Source organism: Suricata suricatta, chromosome 12 (genome assembly GCF_006229205.1).
Source record: "Suricata suricatta isolate VVHF042 chromosome 12, meerkat_22Aug2017_6uvM2_HiC, whole genome shotgun sequence".
Classification (NCBI taxonomy): domain Eukaryota; kingdom Metazoa; phylum Chordata; class Mammalia; order Carnivora; family Herpestidae; genus Suricata; species Suricata suricatta.
The window spans coordinates 13,973,788-13,992,019 of record NC_043711.1 but is presented as its reverse complement, the minus strand read 5'-3'; the positions used below and the strand labels follow the sequence as shown (position 1 = coordinate 13,992,019).

At 58.0% G+C, this 18,232-nt stretch overlaps 1 protein-coding gene across 1 annotated transcript; it reads left to right on the top strand.

Annotated features, from left to right (window-relative positions):
- The first annotated feature begins 170 nt into the window (after positions 1-170).
- Positions 171-15,525, top strand: COPE (coatomer protein complex subunit epsilon). Its single transcript, XM_029918272.1, has 10 exons — positions 171-352; positions 5,594-5,656; positions 6,913-7,013; positions 9,294-9,446; positions 10,703-10,756; positions 11,202-11,283; positions 12,176-12,331; positions 13,987-14,055; positions 15,107-15,181; positions 15,309-15,525. Exons 1-10 carry the CDS (start codon positions 227-229, stop codon positions 15,354-15,356), a joined length of 927 nt encoding a protein of 308 aa, XP_029774132.1. The 5' UTR covers positions 171-226; the 3' UTR covers positions 15,357-15,525.
- Positions 15,526-18,232: the final 2,707 nt, after the last annotated feature.

Genomic DNA, 18,232 nt, shown 5'->3' with positions numbered 1-18,232 from the left:
ATGTTTCCCCGATCCCCATTGGCTCGAGCGCTCAAGTCAAACTACAATTCCCGAAACGCCCTGCGCTCGCAGTGCGACTCCCGGCCTTTAACTCCCGTTTAAGTCTCCCATTGGCTCATTTCCAGGCCGGAACGAGTAAACTACATTTCCCAGCGTGCTTTGCACCGAATCCCTGTTTCCGTCCGACGTGTCCCTCAGGAAGGGGAGCGACTGGGACCACAGCGACATGGCGCCTCCGGCTCCAGGCCCGGCCTCTGGCGGCTCCGGAGAAGTGGACGAGCTCTTCGACGTGAAGAATGCCTTCTACATTGGCAGCTACCAGCAGTGTATTAACGAGGCTCAGCGGGTGAAGGTGCGGTCGCTTGGGGGCGAGGGATGGTGGTGGCGAAAGCGGCTTCCTGGTGGCCACTGGTCGCGCCCTGATTTAAAAAATCTTACTTTTCCTCGCGGCGTTTCCCACACCCACGTATCTCATAGGGCGCTGTGAGGAATTACCCTTTCCCTATGACAAAACTCATTCGTGTTTTCACGTGTATTTGTGCTGCGCTCAAAGCAGTGACAAAACTCCAGGCTGTCTTGGAAACCTCAGGCTCCCAAGGGAGACAGTAACCGAGCAAATGAACAAGTCAGGGGCTGGTGTGATGGATAGTGATGGGAGTGAGGTTGTTTTTTTGAGAGCTGGAAAATAGCCTTGCCAGCAGGGCCCAGCCAGTGGGTGACAGAAGACGGAGTGGCAGGTCCCTTAGCAGAAACTTTTAGGGAGGGCCACGGACGTTCCGGACACTTTGAGAGTGAACCATTGGCGAATCTTTAAGAGGTCTTCCTTGCCTTCATGGTTGTTAACCTTAAAAAGAAAACTGCCATTTATTTTACCAGCAAAATGAGTTTATTGAGGATTAACAGAGAATTGCAGTTTGGGACGTGCAACCTATGGCAAAACCGTAGGCATGTCCAGAGACCAAAGGAGAGGACTGCTTTTTCACAGAGGAAAGGGGAAAGTTGAGAGGGGCTGTTTTAAACAAAAATCCAGTGGAGTAAACTGGGAGCTTGAAATGTAGTGGCTTTTCATTGCCTGAGTTGTGACAGTCTCTCCGTGGCTAGGCAGTTACCGCGCGAGGAGATATTTCGTCCTCCTGTGGGGGTACTGAAGTTTAGTCTTGTGGGGAACCCACGGTACCTCTCTTCTGCTGGGATCTGCCTTTGACCTGCAGTGTCAGGGCTTGAGGGCGCCCCCTTCTGGCCTCTGATATTTTCAATGGAGTCTTTTTTTTTGACTTGTATAGGGCCTAGTATTCTGAAAAGGTTAAACAAGTAAAGAAGTGAGTGGATATATAGTAACAGCTTGAGCGCTTAAGGGGGCAAGGTGAAGTAGAAAGTGCTGAGGTGAAGGGCCGCCTGGCTGACTCAGTCAGAAGAACATGCGACTCTTGATCTTGGGGTTCTGAGTTCAAGCTCCACGTTGGGTGTAGAGATTACTTAAAAATATATATAAACTTTAAAAAAAAAAGCCAACATACACTTCTCTTAAAAAACAACAGTGCTGAGTTGGAAAATGGTGGGAGGAGGCTGCTTCATGTGGGAGTGGTCTGGTAAGCCCCTGGTGGCTTGTCAGCCTGACTGTCATTTGAACATGAGACTGAACCTTGAGAAGCATCTAACCCCCTAAATTGCGGCAAAGGTGCTGAGGCAGAGATGAGTGCTGTGTAGTCAAAGGATAAAAGGCCGGTGTAGCAGAGGTGGGGTGAGCGAGGCACTGGGCAGGGAGCCACAGTAGAGGTTTGGGTTTTGTTCTGAAAGTGCTAGAGACCTTTGGAGCACTAAGCAAAGGAATGGCAGACTTCTTCACGGAGGCAGCCAAGGCTTGGTAGGAATTTGGACTCTGAAGTCGAGAGGGCTTCCTTTTTCGTGCTTCCAACCTTTCACCTTTGATGGTTTCCCTGAGCATCATCTGTATAATGGGGATAAAGCCTAAAGTGGACATCAGGAAGCCATTAAACTTGAAATGACACTTTTTTTTAAGTTTTATTTTTGAGAGGCAAAGAGAGACAGTGGGAGCAGGAGAGGGTCAGAGAGAGAGGGAGACACAGAATCCAAAGACAGGCTCCAGGCTTTGAGCTAGCTGTCAGCACAGAGCCCAATGCGGGGCTCGAACCCACAAACCGTGAGATCATGACCTGAGCTGAAGTCGGTCGCTTAACTGACTGAGCCACCCACAGGCCCAGAAATAACACTTGTTGATTGTATTCATTTTTTGATGCCGCCGGGGCAAGGCTTGCAACAAAACAAATTTCTTATCTCTCTGTCGGTTTCTGCAGGTGGGAAGTTCTCCATGGCTTGCACCCGGGTAAAATCAAGGTGTTGGCCAGGCCCTGTCTTTTCTGGAGGTTCTCGGGGAGAATCTGCTTTCAGACTCTTTCAGGTTGCTAGCTCTCAGCCCGGGGCCAGCCTTAGCTACTAGAGGCTCCTCCTCAGTCCTCAACTTTGCATGCGGTCTCTCCAGCCACAGGGCATCAGGTCAAATCCTTCTCGCACTTGGGCTTGTTTGGATTTTTCCTGCTGCTGCCTTATCTCTGTCTATTCTCTGCTATTAAAGTTCTTGCCAGCAAGGGCTTATGTGATTAGGCTGGGCTGTCCCCCAAACTTGGCATGCTTTCCCCATTTTAGGGTCTATCACCTTTGTGAGGTCCCTTTTGTGACATGTAAGCTGTTCACAGGTTCCAGGGACTGGTATGGACATCGCTGGGGATGGGGGGGAGGTCCCTTATTCGGCTCACCACCACAGTTGTGTGCCTGCCTCCTTGCTGGGTAATATAGATGGTGACAGACCTGTGCTCAGCCTCTGGCCCGGTTACGACTCTCTGCAGCCAGGGCTGAATCGCTGTACTTCTCTGCGCCTGTTTCCCCATCTGTTCGATGGGAACGATGACACCTGTCTCACTAGGGTCACTGAAATTCAGTGTCACACTCCTGCTCTGCTCTGTGGCTCCTCTCATGCGTCTGTTCTGCTTACATCTTAGCAATACGTTTGTTGAGTCTTGTCCTATCATAATGTGCAGACTTTCCATTGCTGCTGAAAGGGAGGACCAGTGCGTCCTGCCGTACTTAGGGAATGACTGAAAACAAGACGTGGCGGTCACTGCAGGTGAGGCCTGCTGCAGCCCAGCCTCTGAGCCAGGCAGCTGCTTCCTCTTTGGCGATGTGGGAATCATGCACTGGCCCAAAACTGTGACATTCTCCCTGATGCATCCAGAATGACAATACTGTCCCCACTGGGCCGTTTGATGTGGTCCATGGGCCACCTAAACCCTCTTGGGCAGCCTATGCTGGGTTGAACGGTATCCCCCAAAAGATATGTCCACCCGGAACCTGTGAATGTGACTCATTTGGGAAAAGGATCATTGCAAATATAATTCCATAAAGGATCTCTAGATGAGATCATCTGGGACTTAGGATAGGCCCTAAATCCAGTGACTGATGCTCTTCTAAGAGGAAGGTGAAGAGAGATTTGAGGCAGAGAAGATGGAGGCAAAGGTTGGGGTGATGGGGCCACAAGCCAAGGAATGCCTGGAGCCCCCAGAAGCTGGAAGAGGCCAGGAAGGATCCTCCTATAGAGCCTTTGATGGGAGCATGTCCTGCTGACACCTTGACTTTGAACTTCTAGCCTCCAGGACCTTGAGAGAATAATTGTGTTATTTCAAAGCGCCCTGTTTATAGTAGCTCATTACGGGGGTCCCAAGCTCTGCAAGCTCTGAGGTGGCCCCAGGTAGAACACGTGGTGTGTCACTGCCCTTGCAGATGTAGCTGTGTCGTTGTCAAGACTTTTCCCTATCTGTCATCTGTCATTCCTTTTTTTTTCTTTTTTTAATCTCATTTGTATTTGAGAGAGGGAGAGAAAGATCCCGAGCAAGACTGTGTGCCGTTAGCACAGAGCCCGATGCGGGGCTCGAACCCGCAAACTGTGAGATCATGACCTGAGCAGAAATCAAGAGTTGGACGATTAATTGGCCAAGTCACCCAGGTGCCCTTGTCAGACATCTTTTTTTAAATGTTTATTTTTGAGAGAGACAGAGAGCGAGCTCGAGAGCTTACGAGTGCATGAGCGGGGGAGGGGCAGAGAGTGAGGGAGACACAGAATCCGAAGCAGGCTCCAGGCTTTGAGCTGTCAGCACAGAGCCCAATGTGGGACTCAAACCCATGAACCATGAGGTCATCACCTGAGCCGAAGTCAGATGCTTAATCAACTGAGCCACCCAGGTGCCCATCTGTCAGACATTTCTTTCTTTTTATTTTTTATTTATATTTTGAAAGACAGAGACAGCGCAAGCAGGGGAAAGTCAGAGAGAGAGGGAAATACAGAATCTGAAGCAGGCTCCAGGCTCTGAGCTGTCAGCACAGAGCCCAATGCGGGGCTTGAACCCACGAACCGTGAGATCTTGACCTGAGCCGAAGTCAGATGCTTAACCGACAGAACCACCCAGGCGCCCCTGTCAGACATTTCTTAAGTGCCTACAAGACAATAGGTACTGTATGCCCAGGTGTTGGGATTGGAGCAGTGAAGACAGCCTCAAGAAGCTCAAGGTCCAGTGTGACCGTACTGAGGGCAGCCCCCACCCCATCTCTAGCCCCCTCTGATGGCATGCGTTGTCCTCAGGCCTGGCTGCACCTCTGAGTTGTCTGGGGGCAGCGAGGGGCCACTCTGGAGTTCGCCATCACTGGTGGGTATGGGCCTCCTGGCGTTGTTCTCAGGTCATTCTGACGAGCTATCCACAAGCAGCAAATGGCTAAGAAGCATTTGTTCAAAAGATGCCATTTTTGTTTCTTCAGATCTGGAGGTCTGCCCAGCCCTCGCCACAAAGCTTCTGTCTGAGTCCTGTGAGCCTTCTTCCTTTCCTGGCTCTGCTTGGCCTCCCCATAACCTCGTGGTCCCAGGGTGACCGCCATGTGATGTCCCCTCCCCCGCTCTGCAGTAGTGGGGCTGAGGGGCATGGCCCAGGCTGGACACAGATGTCCCTGCCCCAGGGCAGCCCAGCTGAGTGAGGCAAACCTTTGTTTCTTCTCTTTTGCCTGTTGAAAGAGTGTTTTGGGACAAAAACAAGACAGGAACACGCTGCAAAGAAGTATTGGCTACAAAAAGTGAAGTCCCCTCTGCACATCTCGTGTGTTCTGCAGAATCACCCGTCCGCCTCTGGATGGGAACCCCGGCCCCCCCGGGCCTGTTTGCTCTACTTTTACAAGCCTAGCACTAGGGCACTTCCCCCTCGACATCTTGGACCATGTGTACCATTGAGCAGCTTCTGGCTCCATCCACTGCACCCTGGGGGCCCGTTGTTGGTATCAGTGGCCACCTGTCCTAAGGTTAAAGGTTGGGGCTCCACCCTGGCCCCTTGCTGTGCACCAGGAGTGGGGGCCCCACTTTCCCTCACCTGGATGAACAGGGGTGAGGATCGAGCCCTCTTCCCAGGGTGGCGGCGGTGTGGGGCAAGATCAGGGCTGGGACTCGGGCCCAGGATCTGCTGGGGAAGCTGCCTGCTCCTGGTCTCCACTGAAGACCTGTCTGGCCCGTGGCTCCAGTGTCCTGCCTCTGTTTCCGCAGCCATCGAGCCCGGAGAGAGACGTGGAGAGGGACGTCTTCCTGTACAGAGCGTACCTTGCACAGGTGAGTGCAGTCTGTGACCTCCGGTGCCCCTGGGACAGAAGAACAGAGTACCAGACAGGGGCGGGTGGCAGACCAAGGAGGGGAGGGACAGTCGCTGTGGCCTCCACAAGTAGGTGGCCGTTTCCCGAGGTTATAGGCTCACCAAGCCAGGGGGCCAGTGTAGCGATTTCTTCCTTTTCTTTTTTCTTTTTTTACACGATCAGTAGATTTTTTTGGTTTCAGTACAGGTTTAGGCTTGTGGAATAATCAAGTCGATAGTAAAGAGAATCCCACATACCCATCCCCAGCCAGCGGGCAGGTTTTCTCACTGAAAACTGATGTTGGACGCTGGTGGGGAGCTCCTGTCGATGACTGTGCCGCTGTTGACACCGTTCGTAGGCTGAGGGCACAGTTCACCCCAGGCTCTAGGCCCGTTGCCTCCCTGGGAATGCAGGAAAGCACCTGCGCTGCCCCAGGCCCGCAGGCAGCCCGCCTCCCTTGTCCCTTCTCCCCCCAGCCTTGGTTGTGACACATGGCTTCACAGCAGCCTCTACCTTGCATCAGGCCTTCAGGGGTTTCCTGGTTCTGTTCATCTTTCCCTCCGTGGAATGTTCTGGAGCCTGATGGGGCCTCCATTCTCCCATGGGCAAAACCCCTCCTGCTCCCTGACCTTGAGGGTGACCAGTGTGTCTGGCCCCCAGCAGAGAGGCTGCCCCGGTGTACCTTGGAATCTCCTTGGAATGTATACATGCATTTTTTTTTAAACACTTGTACGTGGAAACAAGACCATTAAAACTACCTGGAAAGGAATGTGGTGAAAAACGGACCCCTGGCGCCAGTTACCCTCCAGGTAGTGACTGCCACCACCAGTTCTGAGTGTCAGCAGGGAAGGGTGTATGTCCTGATTTATAGAAGTGCATGCCCAGACCCCCTGTCCCTGGGTGACACGTTCCCTCCCCCCCCCCAGCCTGGCAGGGCCCTCACCCTGTCCCCTCAGCATCAGGGCTGGGCAGTGAGCTGGGTGTCTTCAGCTACAGTGGTGGACATTGTGGCCTGATGGGTGACAAGTGACACTGGTGGCTCCAAGCAGGTGCTGCAGCAAGCACGGCACCTGGTAGGCTGAGGGGTCCCCGGGGGTAGTGGGTGCTGGTTCCAGGTGTGGGGGCTCTGCCGGGGTGATGCTGGAGCCCGAAAGCTCTTGTGTGTTCCTGGGGGCTGAGGGTAGGCCCCGCAGGGGAGGGCGGGCCAAGCTGATGGTGTGCTCGTGTTCACGGCAGAGGAAGTACGGCGTGGTCCTGGATGAGATCAAGCCCTCCTCAGCCCCCGAGCTCCAGGCGGTGCGCATGTTCGCGGAGTACCTGGCCAACGACAGCCAGAGGTGAGGACGGGCGGGCCTGGCTGGGCATCTCTCCCCACCTCCTCACCTCCCTGAGCTTCAGTGAAAGCACGTTCCTACCCTGCTTGGGCGCTTGCACGAGACATCTGTTCCATTGCTGGCCGGATGCCCAGGTGCCAGGTCTGCCCCTGCCCCGCCCCTGCAGGTGGGAGCCGTGTGGCCCTCTGCACTTCTGTTCCCCCCGAGCCCAGGAATGGTTGGTTTTGAGGCCCCCTGGGATTGGGAAGGTAAAATGCTCCCCAGGGGGTGCCGGGGATAGGGCAGCAGCCTAGCCCAGGACATGGAGACGCTCTGCTCTATGGGTCTTCCCTGACCCACTGCCCAGCCCCAAACCCTGCCCCCCTCAACTTACCTGGTGCGTCCTGCATAGCGGAAAGGAGCTTCAGAGAAAGGCCTTCCCCAATCTCTGTCCATTGGAACTTCTCAGCTGATCGGGACCTTGTTGATACCATGCTACTCTCATAGGCCCCTGTCTTTGGGCCCCAGGCATGGGCGAGGCCATCTGCTGTGACCCGCACCACTGCTCCTACAGAAGACAGCGTTCTGTGTCCTGTCTTCTGTTTGGGCCCCTTCACCCTCGAAGCATGAGGCTCAGAGGGATTTACTGGTCGGCATTGACCACTGAGTGGGGGCCCCCAGGTTCTGACCCCTGGAACCCGTGAATGCAGCATCATGGGAAATGAGGTCTTTGCAAGTATAGCCAGTTAAGGATTTTGAGATCATTCTGGATATGGGGTGGACCCTGAATCCAGGGACTGGTGTCCTTGTAAGAGACTGGGGAGAAAATAGAGAAGACCCAGAGGAGAAGGCCACGTGAGGATGGGGGTAGGATCAGGGTGACACAGAAGCCAAGGGATGCCAAGGACTGTGGGCAGCCAGCTGCAGCCAGGAAAAAGGCCTTGGGATGGATTCGCCCCCACAGGGAAGCTTCCCCGCCCCCGCTTGGGTATCAGACTTCCTCCTTCCAGAGCTGTGTGAGCATCTATCCTGTTGTTTTCATCCCCCTGGGTGTGGTGCCTTGTGACAGCAGCCCCAGGACAGCATGACAGGCCACTCCCTGAGGCTCTCATTTCTCCCTCCACACCTCATGAGCTGGGATGACAGATGCCATTTTCCTTTCGGGAGAGGAGGGGACTCTGGGAACTTCTCAGAGCAAGGGCACGGAAGGACGGAGTGGCCCGGGCTGCGTCCATCCTGGCAGCGCAGACTGCTGCCCCTTAAACAGCCCAGCAGGCAAGCTGTGGAGAAAGTACCAGAACCCGAGGTTAGCAATGGGACATCACAGGAACCGCGTACATTGCTGATGTCACATCAACAGCACACAGCATGTCTACTTTTGGTGCCCCAAACCAGACAGGAAGCCTCACGGGGCGGCCTCGAGGGCTTCACGCCAACTCTGTCACACCCTGTGTGTGGGTCGGGTGTGCAGAGCAGGACGTAGTCTCTGATCTGAGGTCATTTGTCTGTCAGGCACGTGGCACATCCCCATCCTCCAGGGGCCCTCAGACATAGATCCTTGACCATGAGCTCCCCCCCCCCCCGGCAGCCCACATTACACGCACACGTTTGTGGAGATCCCATGGACCCTGAACAGTGCCTTTTGTCCAGCAGCGACCTGGGGCCTGGCCCTTGCTTCCCTTCTCTTGTCCACTGCTCACTGGCCCTTTGAAACGAGGGGTCTTAACTGTTATCTAGTTAAGGAGATCTTAGCCTGGATGTCCTGTGGCCTGTCGGGGAACTGTCTGCTCCTCGGCTGAGCCTTGGCTCCAGCCTGGCCCCCAGCCCAGCATGTTGCCCACTGGCCACATGCAGCCAGCCTCACTGGGGAGGCAGTGACGTGACTGGTATGAGATTCATCTGTGTGGCTTCCAGTGTCCGCGAAGGCACCCCTGGCGAGTCAGCCTGTCCCTCCTTGTCCGGGGGTGGTGTGGACACTCAGCGCCCTGGCTCTGAGGGCCAGGAGAAGCATTGGCTTAGGCGGTCATTCGTGCTGCTTTGTGGACATGGCCTGTCCTGCCCCACACCCCTCACGGGGCCTGAAAGCACCCAGTCTTGGTCTCTGTGTGAGGGTGAGAAGTGCCTCGTGGGAAGGCAGTGAAGCCGGCACCCAGTGGGGCTCGCCAGAGACAGCTAGGCTTACCTGCCTGCAGCTCCTGTGTTCCCCTGGGGGCCTGACTCCCCCTCTCTGGACCCATCTGTGCCCGAGGGGGTGAGGCTGCTTCCCACCCCTGGCTGCAGGCCCTAAACCGCCTCATGTTACAGAGACTCCATTGTCGCCGAACTGGACCGGGAGATGAGCAGGAGCGTGGATGTGACCAACACCACCTTCCTGCTGATGGCAGCCTCCATCTACTTCCACGACCAGAACCCGGATGCTGCCCTGCGTGCCCTGCACCAGGGGGACAGCCTGGAGTGGTGAGCATTCGCCCTGTCCCAGGGGGAAGCCTGGAGGCCTGAGCAGCCCCTCTCTCTCCAGGCTGCCTGGGGCCTCATTGGCGTTGTCATGGGAACGGTGGGGGGCTGCTCTGAGAGACTGGTGGGGCCCCGAGTTCCCATCAGGCAGCAGCTCCCATTCTCAGTCCAGGAGACACTTGTTTCTGCATGACTGGACTGCTGTTCCCAAGGACACGGCTCCTGGGGCTGGAAACCCTCTGTCCCCAACGGCAGAGTAGAAAGCACCTTTGTTTCTGCCTGAGGCTTCTCTACCCCCTCCCCCACATGAAGCCTTGTGTGCCTGGGCCCTGGGCCCTGGCCTTTTCATGCCCTCCCCAGGTTCCCCCAGGCCCTCCCCTGCTGCCAGGTCCCCATTCAGGGCACTCCAGGGCTGGGGTGCTGAAGCCTCCTGCAGCATGCAGTCGGCCCCACCCCCACCCCGGGAGTGACTTGGGCCAGCGGCGCCTCCAGGGTTCTGTGTTTGGGGCTCTGGTCCAGAGGGAGCAGCAGCTGTCCCCTGTAAACCCTGCTGCCTGCTGTCCCTTTGTTGGTTGGTCACTACACATTCATTTTGTATCTGCTTATTCCCCAACTCAGAAATTCTCGGATTTCTCGGTGGCTTAGAAATAGGTCTGGCGCACAGCTTACGAGGCAGTAGACTCTGCAGTGATGTGGGTGTTGGGTCACGTGCTGGTGGGAAAATGTGGTAAATAGTGACTACGTAGGTCATCGGTGGTCACAGCTGTCAGGCAGAGGGGAGCCATGGGTGCAGGAACCAGAGAGGGTAAGAGCTGCCCCCCGCACAGCACCTCTGTGACCGACTCGCACCCTTGACCGGGGGCTCGGCCCTGCACTTGGCCACTCAGCTGGCTCTCTGAGCTCCTGGTCCCGACCAGTTGCCAGTGTCGCCCTCATACCAGGAGTGGGGCATGGCCATGGCATCTAGCTTCAGGAGAGTCAGAGCCGGATGACTTGGGACCCTGCAAGAGCTCCAGCCCTGAGTGTAGGCAGTGGTGAAGTGGGGGAGCCAGGGCCCCAGGAAGAAGCGGTGGGAGGCTTGGCCCAGCGCGTGGTGCCTGGGGCTGAGTCCAGTTCTGCCCAGCGTCATCCTTTTAGAGGCAGGGCTGGTGGCCTGAGCTCTCCTGGGAATGTTCCTGGAGGTGGTGCCCACGTGGAGTAAGCCCCAGTAGGCGGCAGCATGGCAAGGGTGCCTCCTGAGCACCCGCTCTGTCCCACAGCATGGCCATGACTGTGCAGATCCTGCTGAAGCTGGACCGCCTGGACCTTGCCCGGTAAGCCTGTCCCTCTGTTCCCAGCTGGGGCCCATGCATAGGGCTGTCTGAGCAGCGGGCCAGGCCGTGTCAAGACCCCGTGCTCTCGAGAAGCCAGACCTCTGCCTGCTGGGGATGCTCAGCATGGAGACCCTCCCTGAGCCCTTCCCGAGGCCCAGAGCATTAGTGGTGTGATCGCTTCTCCAGTTACTTCATTCTAGCCCATCAGGGTGATTCACTGTTGTCGGCCTGCCCTGCCCTGCAGGATTGTTGCCTGGGACCAGGGGTGGTGCTGTCCGTGCCTCAGTTTCCTTCTGTGACGTGGGAAGTGGGACCTGCAGAGTTGGGGTGGGCTTCACAAGTACGCGGTGGGGGCTGTCGGGCCAGGGCCGGGAGCCAGCACCAGTGTGTGCCTCATGAGCAAGCAGTGCGGGGGGCTCCCTCCCACCCTTCCCTCCGTCCCCAGGAAGGAGCTGAAGAAAATGCAGGACCAGGACGAGGATGCTACCCTCACCCAGCTGGCCACCGCATGGGTCAATCTGGCTGTGGTGAGCCCTTGGGCTGTGCTGGCGGAATGGGGCGGCGGAGGGCACCTGGGAGGTGGGAGGTGCTCCCCGCATGCAGAGCTGGCCGCTCCCATGGGGGAAATGCTGGTGTGGGGTTCTGTGGACACATCGGCTCTCTGCTTCCTTCGGGGCCGGGGCCCATCCCTGAGGAGAGCCCCACCACCCCTTGCACCCTGGCACATTTCACTTCCCACTTTGCTCAGCCCCAACCCCATTCCCAGCTCCTCACAGTTGAGTGGCTTAGCCAGAGCCAGAGCGGTGAGCTGGGGGGCTCTGGAACCAGACCTGGTGTACAGAGGGGCCACCCTGGCAGTATGGTGTCCTCGTGGGGCTGACTCTGGGCTGGGCTCCTGCTCAGTTTGCTCTCTGGGCTTTTGGCATTGGGCAGTTGCCAGTGTACCGCTCATACCTTCCTCTGCACCCATCCATACCTCCTCCATGCCTGGGCACCCCCGCCCCCCTCCCCCGCCATCTCTTGGCAGTGGCCTCTGTTTGGGCTTTTGGCACTGGGCTTCCTTTCTCTGAGCCATTTTTTTGTATGGGCTTCTTAAAATGTGTTCCCCGTCCTTGTGTGCCTGCACTGCCCTCAGGGGACTGCTTTCCAGCATCTGTCCAGTTCAGTAGGGTGACCTGCCCTGCTGGTTTTTCCACAAGCACATCTCGGTCTCAGGCTCCCCCACGAAACTTATGCTGCGTCTTCCGCAGGGAGACAGAACCTGAGTGGTTGGGGTCGGGACTGCAGGTGACAGCCAGGGGCTGCCCGTGCCGGGATCACCTCAGCAAAGGGCTGGTGTCACTGCTCTGGGAGGGAGTGGGCAGCAGTAGGGCCGGGGAGCAGGGTGACGAGCCACTGGTATTGGAACTGTCCCTGCAGGGTGGCGAGAAGCTGCAGGACGCCTACTACATCTTCCAGGAGATGGCCGACAAGTGCTCATCCACCCTGCTGCTGCTCAACGGGCAGGCGGCCTGCCACATGGCCCAGGGCCGCTGGGAGGCCGCCGAGGGCGTGCTGCAGGAGGCGCTGGACAAGGTACACCGGGCCCAGCCTGCGACCTGGCTCCTGGTGCGGGCGGCGCGGGCTCGGGCTTGCGGGACCTACCTGGGGCCTGTGCCGTGTTCATGTGGCATTGTATTTTAACGCCAAATCAGCGAAAAATTGGGATTGCAAATGAAAATATTCTTTTGTCTTGGAAACGTGAGGGATCCCATCAGCTTGGGCTTCCGCTGCCTGGTCTGGGGCCTTGATGTGATTGCTCGCCTAAGCCAGTACTTGGAAGAGATGCCAGCCATTTGCCAGCGAGGGGAGAGCAGCTGCAGACCGGGTGGCGTTGCCCGGCGTGTCCTTGTCTGGAGGAGGGACCAAGAGCGATGTCCTCTCCGGGTATCCCCAGCGGTCTTCTCCCAACCGCCGTGGGAGGTCTTGAGTGTTATTTTTATAATCAGAAGAAACATCAAAGTTTTTTCCATTTTTGGAAACCATTTTTTTTTTATTAAAAACAGTTTTTTAAATGTTTATTTTTGAGAGAGAGACAGAGTGTGAGCAGAGAGAGGGAAACACAGGAGCTGTCAGCACAGAGCCTGACGCGGGGCTCGACCTCACAAACCGTGAGATCATGACCTGAGCTGAAGTCGGAGGTTCAACCAACTGAGCTACCCAGGCGCCTCTGGAAAATGTTTCTCAATATGAGAAGCGGACACCAGTAGGCAGCCTTCTCCCCCTCACCTCTGGGAGGAGTCGAGTTACCGTCAGAAGGCTGTGTGCAGATCAGGGGCGGGCCGGAAGGTGCTTCTCAGGCTGCACATGCAGAGCTGCCTGGCCCTGCGCGCTGCTCTGTGTCCACGCTGGCTCCCACGCCTCCTTGCCAGGGTCTGACTGCAGCTGGGTTGCTGCTTGCAGGCAGGGCTGGTCAGGAACGCCTGGCCTGGTGGGGCAGCTCTGCCCCAGAAGGAGAAGGCAGTGGGGTCCTCAGTCAGATGACACCCATCTGTCCTCATTCTCTGAGACACCAGCTGGGCTGGCTTGCCGTCCCGTGGCCCTGACCCCCGATGGCCTTAGGTCTCCCGTGGCATTGCTCATCCCTGTTCCTGTGGGCCACCCCATGCTTGTGACCGTTTTCCCCATTCCTTTTGGAATGTTGCTCCTGTGAGCTCATGCCATCGCTCCCCATTAGAGCGGCGAGGTGACTAAAGCAGCAGGGAGTGGAGTCTCCCCACAGAAGGGTGGGGTCTGCTCCTGGTCTCAGACCTCATTTTTACAGCAAGGGGGACAGCTTGGCTTTGAGGGTGTGGAGGCTGCCTTGGTCTGGGCACTGTTACTTTGAGGTTGGTGTGATAAACACACCCCTGCCACAAGCCACGGGGCTCTGTCCCTTCCTGATGTGCAGGTGAGACAGCAGGCACAGAGGGGAAGCCTGTTTCGGAGAGGCGGGGAGGGGCTGGGGCTCCCTCGCCACCATGCTGCCTCCTAGGCGGAAGAGAGGGCCCTGATGTCACTGCTTTGCAGGGTGGCCAGTGGGCGCACTTTGGGTCTTGCAGCTCCCGCCTGCCCCACCTCTGAGGGTGTGACTTTGTGTGGGCCGTGTCTTCACCCTGGGACAGTGGGAGGCATTCTTCTGCCCAAGATGGGGCCAGGGTGGAGGCCTGGGGGAGGTGACCCTGCTCATCTGGTGTCCCCCATGTTTCCAGGACAGTGGCCACCCCGAGACACTGATCAACCTCATCGTCCTGTCACAGCACCTGGGCAAGCCCCCTGAGGTAGGGCCTCCCTTTGGGGGAGAGGTTTTCTGGCCCCCACGGTGCAACCCTGAGGGGGGAGGGGCACCGTGATGTGGCTCCAGCTCGAGATGAAGCTCAGGGTCTCGGGCAGAATCCATTCCTTTGGAGGGGGGTGCACCTGCCATCAGCCTGAGGGGCTCTGGGGGGTCGTTGTTGGCAGTCTGCCCCCAGGGTCATACCCTGGCTGCACATGTGGAGCTCCCTGGCCCTGCCCGCTGCACCCACCGGCCGTACTAACCAGTGGGCTGTGGCTCAGGGTGAGCTGAGCTGGGACCCCCACCTGTGCCACCTCTGGATGGGGGGTGGGTGAATGAACAGAGAAAAGGGGCCCAGGGGAACAGTCCCTGTGAGCCCACCTTACCTGAGGGCAGGGAGGGCAGGAGGGCTGACTGGCCCAGTTGGCTGGGGGCCCACCCGTCCTGTCAGTCACCCGTCCCTTGTGGAAGGGCCCCCAGAGCTAGGGCAGTGCAGCACAGACAGGACGACTCTCCTGCTCACCCCGGCACAGACCCCTAGTCTCAGGAGGACAGACGCCCCTGCCCCATGCAGTCAGGGCTAGGCCTGGGGAGTTGGGGTGAGGCTGGGGCAAGGGTCTGCCTGGGGTCCAGGTTCCAATACCAGGATGTAGGGTTTCTCTGTACAGCGTGTCCAGGACAAACCCACCTTCCCCCACTAACCCTGTCCCGCCTGCCCTGCCCTCTGCTCCTGGCCCTCCGCCCTCTCCTGGGGGCCTGGGTCCCAGGTCCCTCCCAGTCTCCTACCCCTGAACCCTGTGGCACATCCTCCAGCTGTGTGCTAAGTGTGGGCTCTGTGCCAGGCACTATTCCAGGCGGTCCCGCCCACCCGGCCCTGCCCCTGAGGGTCCTGTCATCAGCCTGATTTCAGGGTGGGGTGACAGAGGCGATGGGAGACCAGGGCTCTTGCTTGGCATCAGCTGGGAAGTCCCCCCCTTCTCCCCTTACCCTGTGTGTGAGAGCCACCTGGGGGGCCCCTGATCATCTAACCTGGCCTCGCCTCACCTCCCCTGCAGGTGACAAACCGCTATCTGTCCCAGCTGAAGGACGCACACAGGTCCCACCCTTTCATCAAGGAATACCAGGCCAAGGTGAGCCCGAGCTGGCGGTGTGTCCCAGATCCCCAGGGCTGGGCCAGGGAAGGCCTGTGACTGGGGTCCCGACTCATGTTCTCTTTGTTTCTCTTTCTGTACCCATCGTCCCCAATCCACGTTGAAGGAGAATGACTTTGACCGGCTGGTGCTGCAGTACGCTCCCAGCGCCTGAGGCTGGCCCCAGACACGGTTCCCAAGCCGTGGCACAGCGGGGCCAGGCGTCCTGCCCGCACTGCTGGGCACCTTCCTCGTGCTCTCTCACTTGCTCTGGCCAGAGGCGGAGGCCGCAAGCTTAGCCCGGCCCCGTTTTGTCAATAAATGTCTCCACCCCAGGTATCCTCCCCCTTCACCATCCACGTTTGCTCTGGCCACTTTGGGAGGGACCTGTGGGAACCGTGGCTCAAAAGGGATGTTCCTGGGCACTGTCACCCAAGGCTTCTCCTGAGAGGGGAGCCCTGGAGACCAAGGTCTGTGAGCAGCAGGTGCACAGGCCCCCCGCCCCGTGAACAGCCACCCCATGGTGCTGAGCTACAGGTGGCACAGCCGTGTCTCCCAAGCTCACCTGGCATCCAGGGAAACAGGTGCAGCATGCTCATAGCCATTACGAGAGGCATCAGGACTCAAAACCAGTATCCCAGGGTGGTCCTTAGTTGGTGAGGGAGGTAGGGAGAGCCCAGGCCTCAGTTCTGCCACTGAGGGTGGGGAGGGTGTGTACAGGGAGCAAATGCCGGCCCCCCACCCAAGCCCACCTGATCATCTGCTGCCCTGCGGGGAGACCTGAGACCCGCTGCTGTTGGGGCGTGGGTGTGGGAATGCACGGTGGCTGAGGCGCTGAGCTCTCCACCTGGGAGAGAGAAATCGATGGGGAGTACCCTTCTGTAAGAGAAAGCCAGGGCGTTAGCTGGCATCTGTTGGCGCGGCCTCTTAGATGAGGTCACCATTGGGCTGTATCCACCCGAACAGCTGGAAGGAGCTGCCAGGGCAGGTTCTGGGGGGACCAGCCTTCAGTCAAGTCTGCATGAACAGCCCGTGCAAAGTCCCTAGGGCTGCACTGGGCTCTGCGAGCTGGACGGGGCTCTGTGCCCTTTGTCCCTAGGTCAGTGTTTGGGCCTCTCCAGGAAGAAGATAAGATACCTGGGTTGCCAGAGTCTGGCCTCACCCACCTCAGCCATGGTGCTTGGTTGCCAGGACGGGACAAAGAGCTCGGGATCCCCAGCAGCAGGGCCCACGCTTGTCTCCTCCCTGCCTGGTGAGGAGCTCAGCAGGGGAGGGAGGTGACAGAAGTCTCCCTGGGCAGAGGCGTCTGTCAGGAGTGGGGAGGAACGGCGTGGGAATGAGCTCCCCGGGAGAGAAGAGACTTGCCCTCAGGTGGGACAGGGGAGGGGACCCTTAGCAGCCCCTTGTCAGGTCTCAGCTGCCAGCGCCAGGAGCCACCTTTCATTTCTGTCTCACACCCACCCGCTGGTGGCCTTCCAACTGGTCCCGCCAAGATGAAACTCTACACATCTGGGACCCAGCTGGTGGGCGGGGATGTGCTCCCATTACTGATGGCTGCCATGGTGACCAGATAGTGCGGGGTGGGAGGGCGGGGGAGTTGGGACATCCAGGACTGCATCACAGGCCTCTGGGGACACGTCTAGTTGTCTGAGCATCCCTGGGTCCTCTGCTAGGCGAGCTGCAGCATTAATCATGTCTCTGGCCTCCAGCTGGGCCTTCATGCTCGACCAGGCCAGGCAGGCCTCATACCTCCCACGTGCTGGGCCTCCCTCTTCCTGGTCAGATGGGCCGGATGGACCCCTGCCCACACAGAGTGCATGGTCAGGAATAATGAGTAGGAGGTACAGTGAGCAGCCTGCCAAGAAAATTGATGGGAAAGTCAGGGGTACACTGAGCAGGTGACATTTGCACATAAAGTCTGAAGAAAGTGAGGGAGAGTCCCTGCTAACATCTGGGGGAATAGCATTCTAGGCAGAGGGAACAGCCAGTGCAAAGGCTCTGAAGCAGGAGTGTGCAGGGGTGGGGGGGCGGTCCTGGAGGAACTGTGAAGTGGCCAGTGTAGCAAATGGGGAGCAAGATGGAGAGCAGAGCATGAGGGTGGGTTGTGAGTCCCAGTGAGGAGGTGGCCTTTTACCTGCATGATGGAAGCAATGGAGGGCTGTGAGCAGAGGAAGGACAGCAGGTAGGCTCCTTCTGGCCTGTGTGTGGGGAAAGGAGGAAGCCAGGATACCAGGTAGGAGTTGCTAGGGGGTGCTCAGGGCCACAGGAGGCTGTGCATGTGCAGAGAGGTGGCCGAATTCGTACATTAAGGACCAACTGAATGTGTTGCTCAACTGGACGAAGGTTGAGGGGAAGGAGAGATGTGGGCTTCCTTAGCCCTCCTCCCTATTTTCACCCATGCACCTGAAGGTAGGCCCCCACAGGGCCCACACTGCATCTTAAAGGCTCTGGGAAGAGGTTCAACGTGGAGGGAAAGAGGAACACAAGAATGTGGAAGTCCTGGAGGGCTGTCAGGGTCAGGGAAAGTGATATTCCCAACAGGTGACTGGTGCTCTTGGTCATGGCCACTGGGGGCTTCAGGCACAGGGCCTGGTCAGTGGACGGTAGAGCATCACCAGGGGTGTTCCCAACGAACCAGTGGTCTTGATCCAGACCCTGAGCCCCAGCACGTGAGTGCCCACTCCCTCTGCCTCCCTTGTAGGCCTGTCCTCAGGGTCATGGATAGTAGCAGGTGGCTCTGAGGCCAGGAATGGTGAAGTCTGAGGGAGGGACCGGGCTGGAGAAGCATGCTGGAGGGCCCTGGAAGGAGAATTATGGGCGAAGGGCGGGTGCTCACCGTGCCCCGCTTCGCGGACACTGAGTGCGGGGGGGTGGATAAGCCCATGGTGGGTTCGGGTACTACGGAGCGGGAATGAAGTCCAGGCCTGATGGGCGACGGGCAGGCTCCATCCCCCGCTACTCCGTGCCTCGCTTTCCTCCACTGGAAAATGGGCAGGAGCGCGGGCTCGTCTCCAAGAACGCATCGCGTCAACGCCGGGTCTTAAACGCCGT

Excerpts from the sequence above, each read along its gene's own strand:
- COPE (XM_029918272.1), top strand. The coding sequence starts at position 227 with ATGGCGCCTCCGGCTCCAGGCCCGGCCTCTGGCGGCTCCGGAGAAGTG. Across the intron at positions 353-5,593 it reads ACGAGGCTCAGCGGGTGAAG|CCATCGAGCCCGGAGAGAGA; the intron begins GTGCGGTCGCTT and ends CTGTTTCCGCAG. Across the intron at positions 11,284-12,175 it reads CATGGGTCAATCTGGCTGTG|GGTGGCGAGAAGCTGCAGGA; the intron begins GTGAGCCCTTGG and ends CTGTCCCTGCAG.